Below are 11,275 nucleotides of genomic sequence, written 5' to 3' on the forward strand. Positions count from 1 at the left end.
ACTGTGTTTTGTCATTGTTCCCCTTTAATCAGGGACTTATTTAGACCTCGGTCACTAGGTGGGTGCAATTGAATTATCAGGTAGAACAAAAACCAACAGGTTTTACCCCTGCTCTATACACTTAAAAATATTACATTCAGTCATTTTTAGCAATAAACCCTGAAAAGGATTCTGTAGGGTTATTTGGACTTGTTCTGACCTCAAATGAAATTGTAGACAATGTTGCGGTCAATTCTGTTTCAGCTAGTGACTAAATCAAGAACTGTAAGTAAGCTGTCAACACAAATGTCATTTTATTCATGTTTGTGTCAATACCGACCACGATACAGACAGAAAAGCGGACACAAAATAGAGCGTCTGATCAGTGAAACTTTCTTCATTACAAATTACATTAAAAAAAACAACTTCCTGTTAGAAATATAGAATCAAATTTTTTTCACCATTACATCACCAATAAATGAATATATGTTCATAGTCATATTTACTGCAGATATAGATATGACATGATTTTGTTTCTGTATTTGTATCATTGTTATATACAGGCTTTCGAATATTGATATTGTCTAAGGTCAACTACCTTCATGTATATGTTTGTGCATGACTTAGTGCTAGCTTATAGTATGGGTTTATTTCACAGGTTTTCTAGATGACTTTCTAAAATGTCTATCAGTGGTTCCCAAACTGTGGGGCGGTCGATAGGGGGACAGAGTTTTTGTTGTTGTTGAGGAACTCAGTCAGGCTTACAACTTACTCTTGAAAGTTGTAATAGTAGAATGCACAAGGCACAATTATGTGTAGTGTATCATCCGTTTTCCTCTTGTCATTAATTGCATACCTTAGAGCTATTTATAACTTGTCAGAAATGTCCAGATCAATGAGCCCATGTCAGCTAACGGGAGGTTCCCCAATGATGGAACGGGGCCCCGAGTGAAATAGTTTTGGAACCACTGGTCTACATTATCACTAAGTGACTAATGCAGTACGTTGGCTGATGGACAAAATATGGATGCTGTAAGTTTACAAAGTGCGGTGCTGTACAGTGCAGTGGACTGGTTCAAAGTTGTGGTCAATTCCATTTTTTTTTGCTTTTCAATTAGGAGAATTTGAATTTTTGCTTTGAATGATTTGAAATGGAATTGACCCTGTACTCATGTCTCAGTATGGACGAAGCTCTCCCGTCACTGGTGCCAACCGTTGTTCGTCCGTCCCTGTTTGGACAGTGAAACTGCTGTTGTGGCTGCCCCAGTCGTAGCAGTCTGTAATTAGGCTATAGAAACCAAAAGATAAACATACTTTAGTTTAAAAACCAAACAATTTCATTGATTTTACTGCGTTACAGTTCATATAAGAATCAGTCAATTTAAATAAATTCATTAGGCCCTAATCTAACGATATCATATGACTGAGAATACAGATATGCATCTGTTGGTCACTGATAACTTTAAAAAAAAAATGGCCTCACAATGGACCTCAGGATCTGTTTTTTTGTGCATTCAAATTGCCATCTATAAAATGCAATTGTGTTCGTTATCCGTAGCTTATGCCTGCCCGTACCATAACCCCACTGCCATTATGGTGCACTGTTTACAATGTTGACATCAGCAAACCGCTCACCCACACAACGCCATACACGTGGTCTGCGGTTGTGAGGCCTGTTGGACATACTGACAAATTTTCAAAAATTACGTTGGGGGTGGCTTATGGTAGAGAAATGAACATTCATTCTCTGGCAACAGTTCTGGTGGATGTTCCTGCAGTCAGCATGCCAATTGCATGCTCCCTCAAAACTTGAGACATCTGTGGCATTGTGTTGTGTGAGTAAACGCCACATTTTAGAGTGCATTTTATTGTCCCCAGCAAAAGGTGCACCTGTGTAATGATCATGCTGTTTAGTCATATTCTTGATATGCCACACCTATCAGTTGGATGGATTATCTTGGCAATGGGGAAATGCTCACTAACAGGCATGTAAACAAATTTGTGCACAACATTTGAAATAAGTATGGAACATTTCTGGGATATTTTAGTTCAGCTCATGAAACATGGGACTAACACTTTACCTGTTATGTTTATATTTTTGTTCAGTGTAGTTATTTCAGTATATCTTTTAAATCTATAACATACTGAAAAGTAACCTATCCCTGTCTTAACTGTACTGTACCTTGTGGAGTTGTTCTGAGGAGGGATGCTCCACGCCAGGTCATCGTCGCTATCGTACCGACGGGGGTTGTCAAAGAAGTAACCTCTGGACGAGAGCACGTGGTTTGGGATCCCTGATCCACTCTGCAAAGACAGCATACCGAATAAGCTAAAGAAATCGGTAACGCTTTGTTTAAGAGTCCAGTTTAAGCTGGTACTTCCCTCAGAATTTAACACAATTAGTAACTACCTGGCATCAAATGGTATTGGCTTACATAGTGACATTAGCGTCAATGAATCCCAGTGAAACCGATGTGTAGAAGGTTCCTGGTTTGGGGCGGCAGGTATCCTAGGGGTTAGAGCATTGGGCCAGTAACCCAAAGGTTGCTGGATCGAATCCCTGAGCTGACAAGGTAAATAAAATCTTGCCGTTCTGCCCCTGAACAAGGCAGTTAACCCGCTGTTCCCCGGTAGGCCGCCATTGTATCCTGGAAGGATATTGACCTCATCCCGTCGGTCGAGGATGCCTGGTCATTCTTTAAAAGTAATTTCCTCACCATATTAGATAAGCATGCCCCGTTCAAAAAATGCAGAACTAAGAACAGATATAGTCCTTCGTTCACTCCAGACCTGACTGCCCTTGACCAGCACAAAAACATCCTGTGGTGGACTGCCATAGCATCGAATAGTCCCCACGATATGCAACTGTTCAGGGAAGTCATGAACCAACACACGCAGTCATTCAGGAAAGCAAAGGCTAGCTTTTTCAAGCAGAAATTCACATCCTGTAGCTCTAACTCCAAAAAGTTTTGGGACACTAAAGTCCATGGAAAACAAAAGCACCTCCTCCCAGCAGCCCACTGCACTGAGGCTAGGTAACACGGTCACCACTGATAAATCCGTGATTATCGAAAATTTCAATAAGCATTTCTCAACGGCTGGCCATGCCTTCCTCCTGGCTACTCCAACCCCGGCCAACAGCTCCCCCCTGCAGCTTCTCGCCGAAGCCTCCCCAGCTTCTCCTTCACCCATATCCAGACAGCAGATGTTCTGAAGGAGCTGCAAAACCTGGACCAGTACAAATCAGCTGGGCTAGACAATCTGGACCCTCTCTTTCTAAAACTATCCGCCGCCATTGTTGCAACCCCTGTTACCAGCCTGTTCAACCTCTCTTTCGTATCGTCCGAGATCCCTAAAGATTGGAAAGCTGCCGCGGTCATCCCCCGCTTCAAAGGGGGTGACACCCTAGACCCAAACTGTTACAGACCTATATCCATCCTGCCCTGCCTTTCTAAAGTCTTCAAAAGCCAAATTAATAAACAGATCACTGACCATTTCGGATCCCACTTCCGAGCTGGTCACGGGTGCACCTCAGCCACGCTCAAGGTACTAAACGATATAACCGCCATCGATAAAAGACTGCAGCCGTCTTCATCGACCTAGCCAAGGCTTTCGACTCTTGTCAATCACCGTATTCTTATCGGCAGACTCAATAGCCTCGGTTTTTCTGACGACTGCCTCGCCTGGTTCAACTACTTTGCAGACAGTTCAGTGTGTCCTTCCGTGGCCTCCAACTGCTCTTAAACGCTAGTAAAACCAAATGCATGCTTTTCAACCGTTCGCTGCCCGCACCCGCCTGCCCAACTAGCATCCAACTGCCAGTGACTGGAACGAATTGCAAAAATCGCTGAAGTTGGAGACTCTTATTTCCCTCACCAACTTTAAACATCAACTATCTGAGCAGCTAACCGATCACTGCAGCTGTACATAGTCCATCTGTAAATAGCCCACCCAATCTACCTACCTCATCCCCATATTGTTTTTATTTTATTTACTTTTCTGCTCTTTTGCACACCAATATCTCTACTTGCACATCATCATCTGCTCATTTATCACTCCAGTGTTAATCTGCTAAATTGTATTTATTCACTCCTATGGCCTATTTATTGCCTACCTCCTCATGCCTTTTCCACACACTGTATATAGACTTTCTTTTCTCTACTGTGTCATTGACTTGTTTGTGTTATAGGCTTGTTTATTGTTTACTCCATGTGTAACTCTGTGTTGTTGTCTTTGTCACACTGCTTTGCTTTATCTTGGCCAGGTCGCAGTTGCAAATGAGAACTTGTTCTCAACTAGCCTACCTGATTAAATAAAGGTGGAAAAAAAATGTAAATAAGAATGTTCTTAACTGACTTGCCTAGCTAAATAAAGGTTCAAATGAAAAGTGCGAAACAATTATTAGGTATTTACCGTTTAAACAACTAACTAGCTGGTTAAATTAAAGAGTTTTACAAATCAGACATTTCCAAGCTTCTCTTTCCTTGTGATTTGAATTCTGGACACACACTCACCCTGTCCTGTGGCAGCCTGCGGACCCTGAAGAAGAAGACCACCAGGGAGGTTGGCAGCAGTTCCCAGACAAAAAGGATCACCCCGAACACGATGTAGCCAGCGTCTCCCAGAGTGGACCTCAAGTCAGCCTGCACACAGAGAGAGTGCATTTGTGTTTATTCCTCCAGAGGGTCTTCATTTGTGGCTTGTTGGTGTTAGGCTGTGTTCGGGTGTGTTTGTCTGGCGAAATGTATTTGACTTGTCCCACATATACTGTGTTTGTGTCTGCCTGTCTCGGTGTGTCTGTCACATTCTTTTTTTCTCTGTCGCTCTCTTCTCCCTCATTCTGTGTCTGGGATAGCATGTCATCCTTACCTGGTCGGACACGTTGTACCAGTCGTAGTCGAAAGAGTTGATGGTCTCGATGTCGGTCAGAGCAAGCACCACCAGGTTGTAGCAGGCCCGTGATGCGTACAGCAGAACCACCAGGACGCCAATCAAAGTCACCTGACACACCGACGTTCCCTGCAACCAATGTTGAGGGAGGTCATGAACTACCAATCAGCATTAGTTTTTCAGAGGGCTCACAATTTCCCACCTCCAAAATAAATAAAGACGTTCAATTAAATTGAATTGAACTGCTTTTTAAATTGACCTTAAATCTTATACGTCATGTCCTACTTTCAGAAAACAATGGAGCAGACCCAGACAATCTTAAGTATGTAGCTGTATGTATCAAGTGTCTCAGAGAAGGAGTGCCGATTTAGGATCGCATGGACAGGCAAGACCTGATCCTGGATCAGCAATCCTACTCTGAGATGCTTGATACAGCCCTGTATCTACAAGTCCTGAAGGTCCTACCTTGGACTCGAGGTATATGCTGGCCAGGGACATCTTAGCCACCTTGTAAAGGCAGATGGACAGTGAGACGGCGCAGAGCACGAAGAGCGTATCGTTGATGGTGACTCTGACCAGGACAATGGTCTTGACATCGGTGGCGGTCATCTTAACCAGCAGGGCACAGGCCAGGTTGACCACCAGGAAGAGAAGACTGACCGCCAAGAAGACCAGGTAGAGAGGGAGCCTGCAGAAGGAAAGATATGGAAGGGGGAGGGGGGTCTAAAACACTGCAATACATACCACATGAAATGTATGAAATGTCTGGGCCCTAGTGACAGCCTTTGAACTATGTGAGGGTCCTGTATATGGAGAGGAAGAGAGGGGTAAACCCAGTCCACTTACTTGTATTTAAGGAGCTCTGGGGTATACTTGGACTTTGCCTTGAAGTAAACCTGTTTTGGGTGACATCAGAAAACAAGTTATACTTTGGATATTTTCCCAATGTTCTTTTAAGAATTTGCTCCCAAGAAAACAACAAACAATCAACAATGTGGCCTCTCAGCTGAAGAACCAGGTAATGAACTGATTCTGTCTCCAGATCAGATATATTTCGAAGGGATCCCGAAGAAATCCAAATAAATTGGACCTCTGTAGACTGAGCTCTTATCAGTTACTGTAAATAGCACCAAAAGAAACCCATGACGTGATGTCAACAGCAGACAAACGAGGCCCTACTGTATTATATTTAATAGTCATGTGTGAAGGGAAACAAATGCTGCGAATAGATGTAGCATTGTGTCTCTAACTGGCTATACAGAACAGTGGGCATGGGAATGTCAAGCAAGTGTGTGATTGCTGGTGTCTGCAGACAAGGGCTGTGTAAGTCTCTATTGTGGGCCACCCCTCTGAGCCGGGTTCCTCTTTAGGTTTCCTTCCTCCTAGGGAGTTTTTCCTGCCCTGTGCTTTCGCTTCTGCTTTGCTTGCTCTTTGGGGTTTAAGCCGAGTAAATGGAAAGCACTTTGTGATAACTGCTGATGTGAAGAATCTATATGAAATAATTTATAAAACACTAGATCCTCTATTTAAGTCTATTACAATTTAATTACGTGCTTCTGATAATGATTCATCATCTACACTGAACATGTAAAGTGTTGGTCCCATGTTTCATCAGCTGAAATAAAATATCCCAGAAATGTTTAGCACATAATGAATATTTGTCTTAGATTTTGTGCACAAATTTGCCAAGATAATCCATCCACCTGACAGGTGTGGCATATCAAGAAGCTGATTAAACAGCATCATCATTACACAGGTGCACCTTGTGCTGTGGGGGGTCAATAAAAAGGTAACTCTAAAATGTGCAGTTTTGTCGAACCCCACAATGCCATAGATGTCTCAAGTTGAGAGAGAGTGTGCAATTGGCATGCTGACAGCAGTAATGTCCACCAGAGCTGTTGCCAGAAAATTCAATGATAATTTCTCTACAATAAGCCACCTCCAATGTCGTTTTTTCGAGAATTTGGCCGTACGTCCAAACGGCCTCACAACTGCAGACCACATGTAATCACGCCAGACCAGGACCTCCACATCTGGCTTCTTCAGCTGCGGGATGGTCTCAGAAGCTCATCTGCGTGCTCATCGTCAACACCGGGGTCTTGACCTGACTGCAGTTCGAAGTCGTAACCGACTCCAGTGTGAAAGCTCTCACCTTCGATGGCCACTGGCACACTGGGTAAGTGTGCTCTTCACGGATGAATCCCGGTTTCAACTGTACCGGGCAGATGGCGTCTTGTGGGCGAGCGGTTTGCTGTTGTCAACCTTGTGAACAGAGTGCCCCATGGTGGCAGTGGAGTTATTATATGGGCAGGCAAAAACAACAAACACAATGGAATTTTATCAATGGCAATTTGAATGCACAGAGATAACGGGACGAGATCCTGAGGCACATTGTTGTGCCATTCATTCATCATCACCTCCTGTTTCAGCATGATAATGCTTGGATGGCCCCATGTCGCAATGATCTGTACACAATTCCTGGAAGCTGAAAATGTCCCAGTTCTTCCATGGCCTGCATACTCAACAGACATGCCACCCACTGAGCATGTTTAGGATGCTTTGGATCGACGTGTACAACAGCGTTTCCAGTTCCCACCAATATCCAGCATCTTCACACAGCCATTGAAGAGGAGTGAGACATAATCCACAGGCCACAATCAACAGCCTGATCAACTCTGTGCAAAGGGGGTGTGTCTCACTGCATGAGGCAAACGGTGGTTACACCAGACACTGACTGGTTCTCTCATCCACGCCCCTACCTTTTTTTAAAGGAATTTGTGACCAACGGATGGATATATACTCCCAGTCATGTGAAATCCATAGATTAGGGCCTAATGAATTTATTTCAATTGACTGATTTCCTGTAACTCAGTCAAATATTTGAAATAGTTGCATGTTGCGTTCACTGCTCAAAAAAATTAAGGAAACACTAAAATAACACATCCTAGATCTGAATGAATTAAATATTCTTATTGAATACTTTTTTCTTTACATAGTTGAATGTGCTGACAACAAAATCACGCAAAAATTATCAATGGAAATCAAATTTATCAACCCATGGAGGTCTGGATTTGGAGTCACACTCAAAATTAAAGTGGAAAACCATACTACAGGCTGATCCAACTTTGATGTAATGTCCTTAAAACAAGTCAAAATGAGGCTCAGTAGTGTGTGTTGCCTCCACGTGCCTGTATGACCTCCCTACAACGCCTGGGCATGCTCCTGATGAGGTGGCGGATGGTCTCCTGAGGGATCTCCTCCCAGACCTGGACTAAAGCATCCGACAACTCCTGGACAGTCTGTGGTGCTGGTGGCGTTGGTGGATGGAGCGAAACATGATTTCCCAGATGTGCTCAATTGGATTCAGGTCTGGGGAACGGGCGGGCCAGTCCATAGCATCAATGCCTTCCTCTTGCAGGAACTGCTGACACACTCCAGCCACATGACGTCTAGCATTGGCTTGCATTAGGAGGAACCCAGGGCCAACCGCACCAGCATATTGTCTCACAAGGGGTCTGAGGATCTCATCTCGGTACCTAATGGCAGTCAGGCTACCTCTGGCGAGCACATGGAGGGCTGTGCGGCCCCCCAAAGAAATGCCACCCCACACCATAACTGACCCACCGCCAAACCGGTCATGCTGGAGGATGTTGCAGGCAGCAGAACGTTCTCCACGGCGTCTCCAGACTGTCACGTGCTCAGTGTGAACCTGCTTTCATCTGTGAAGAGCACAGGGCGCCAGTGGCGAATTTGCCAATCTTGGTGTTCTCTGGCAAATGCCAAATGTCCTGCACGGTGTTGGGCTGTAAGCACAACCCCCACCTGTGGACGTCGGGCCCTCATACCACCCTCATGGAGTCGATTTCTGACCGTTTGAGCAGACACATGCACATTTGTGGCCTGCTGGAGGTAATTTTGCAGGGCTCTGGCAGTGCTCCTCCTGCTCCTCCTTGCACAAAGGCGGAGGTAGCGGTCCTGCTGCTGGGTTGTTGCCCTCCTACGGCCTCCTCCACGTCTCCTGGTGTACTGGCCTGTCTCCTGGTAGCGCCTCCATGCTCTGGACACTACGCTGACAGACACAGCAAACCTTCTTGCCACATCTCGCATTGATGTGCCATCCTGGATGAGCTGCACTACCTGAGCCACTTGTGTGGGTTGTAGACTCCGTCTCATGCTACCACTAGAGTGAAAGCACTGCCAGAATTCAAAAGTGACCAAAATATCAGCCAGGAAGCATAGGAACTGAGAAGTGGTCTGTGGTCACCACCTGCAGAACCACTCCTTTATTGGGGGTGTCTTGCTAATTGCCTATAATTTCCACCTGTTGTCTATTCCATTTGCACAACAGCATGTGAAATGTATTGTCAATCAGTGTTGCTTCCTAAGTGGACAGTTTGATTTCACAGAAGTGTGATTGACTTGGAGTTACATTGTGTTGTTTAAGTGTTCCCTTTATTTTTTTGAGCAGTGTATATTTTTGTTCAGTGCATCTAAAAGCAGCATGACTTCTTGTCTGACCCGTACTGCCCACACCTCACCACGACACCCGCTATGATATATTGTAAATAACTAGCTGTATGACTATATAATTGCCAGATGCTGTGTGCACATTGCACAATGAGGTGGCTGTGCTAAGCCACTAAATAAGGAAAATGTTGCTAATCTTCCTTTGCAGGAAGACCGCCCCCTCCTTCCCACTGCCTTCACGACCCTTCCACCACGTACCTCTTCTAAGGGGAGCTTTCCCCATAGGATTGTATATCCCAGCTATTGGGGATGCCACCATTTCAACAATATCGGAAATAACAGTCCACAGCTATTCTGTATACACAACACTCACACATCAATGTATCATTATATTAATACTCTGAACTACTTCCTAGACACTGAGGCTGAAAAAAAGGACAGATTGGTATTTACAACATATAGCATCCAACCGTAATCCACATTTTGGATCCCAATGGACCCTCACAATGGCCCCAATATGGCTCTTGTGGCCTCCTGAGACCCCCCCATTCCCTAAATGTGGCCCCTGGGAGTGCATCCTCACCTGGGCGCAGTAGAGGTTCATGAGGCTCAGCGTGAAGAACTGCAGGCAGACGGGGAAGCAGTAGAGCAGCCAGAAGGCGAAGGGCCCCAGCGCGTTGGCCGTGACGCAGTCGCGGAAGTAGAAGGAGAAGAGGAGGGCGCGCAGCGCGGCCCACAGCAGACACAGGAAGAGGAAGGCCGTCTGGTAGCTGAAGCGCTTGTGTCGGTATCGGAGCACCAGCCACAGCTGGGCATAGATGAAGGCAAAGAGGAGAGAGTAGAAGACAGTGTAGGCCACGGTGAGGCCAAGCTTGACGTAGGGTGGGATGGCCGGGGCCATGGTGGGCGGAGGAGGCAGGGAGCCGTTACCGGCTGCTGCCGTCGTGAATGCCGGCTCTGGTGCCGCTGAAATCCCCCCGACGGTGCTTTTCTCCACCACCGGGGATGATGACTCCAGGGACATGTCCATCGCTTCTCCATTCATCCTCTGTTCCTCACTCACTTTTCTTCTCTCTCAGGCAATGTGTGTCTGGTAGAGACGATATCTCCTCTCCATGGAGCCTTTGCTTCAGACTCACAGCTCTGCTGTCTGACTCAGAGAGAGGGAGGGAGACAAAGGAGGGAGGAGAGGGGGAAAAGAGACACCCCCCTCTTTTTGCCGGTGCTCCGGAGAGTGGTTGGAGGTAGTGTCACATGACCGTGGCTCGGGGTGTTTCATTGGCCAGGGGCTCGGCAGGAGGCTGTGATGCATTTGAAGAGGATGGAGGGAGGGTACAGATGGATCAAGAAAAAGAGAGCGAGAGAGAGAGAGGGAGGGAGTAAGCGAGAGGTGCACTGACTGTACCTTAGACCACGTGCTGGAGGGACCTGTTATCTGCTCCCACCCCCCTCTTCTGTCATAGACAGCATCATCATGCAGCCTGTGCCAACTGTTTAACACCCCTCCCCCATTTGTTTCTCCTCATTTCTAATTTCATCCATCCATACTGAAGGTTGTGTAATGGATGTATCACAGTGATGATGGGTGCTTTAACATACAGTGGGGAGAACAAGTATTTGATACACTGCCGATTTTGCAGGTTTTCCTACTTGCAAAGCGTGTAGAGGTCTGTCATTTTTATCATAGGTACACTTCAACTGTGAGAGACGGAATCTAAAACAAAAATCCAGAAAATCACATTGTATGATTTTTAAGTAATTAATTTGCATTTTATTGCATGACATAAGTATTTGATACATCAGAAAAGCAGAACTTAATATTTGGTACAGAAATGTTTGTTTGCAATTACAGAGATCATACGTTTCCTGTAGTTCTTGCACACACTGCAGTAGGGATTTTGGCACACTCCTCCATACAGACCTTCTCCAGATCCTTCAG

The 11,275-nt window shown here is 45.4% G+C and overlaps 1 protein-coding gene across 1 annotated transcript; it reads right to left on the reverse strand.

The window, feature by feature from the left end:
* Window positions 1-269: 269 nt before the first annotated feature.
* Window positions 270-10,458, reverse strand: LOC115119689 (G protein-coupled receptor 137Ba-like). Its single transcript, XM_029648554.2, has 7 exons — window positions 9,920-10,458; window positions 5,716-5,765; window positions 5,335-5,557; window positions 4,849-4,998; window positions 4,494-4,622; window positions 2,162-2,283; window positions 270-1,267 (listed from the first exon to the last, which is right to left on the reverse strand). The coding sequence occupies exons 1-7, from the start codon at window positions 10,379-10,381 to the stop codon at window positions 1,156-1,158; spliced, it is 1,248 nt and encodes a 415-aa protein (XP_029504414.1). The 5' UTR covers window positions 10,382-10,458; the 3' UTR covers window positions 270-1,155.
* Between the last annotated feature and the right edge of the window lie 817 nt (window positions 10,459-11,275).

The sequence above is a fragment of the Oncorhynchus nerka genome, linkage group LG15 (assembly GCF_034236695.1).
Source record: "Oncorhynchus nerka isolate Pitt River linkage group LG15, Oner_Uvic_2.0, whole genome shotgun sequence".
In the NCBI taxonomy this organism is placed as follows: domain Eukaryota; kingdom Metazoa; phylum Chordata; class Actinopteri; order Salmoniformes; family Salmonidae; genus Oncorhynchus; species Oncorhynchus nerka.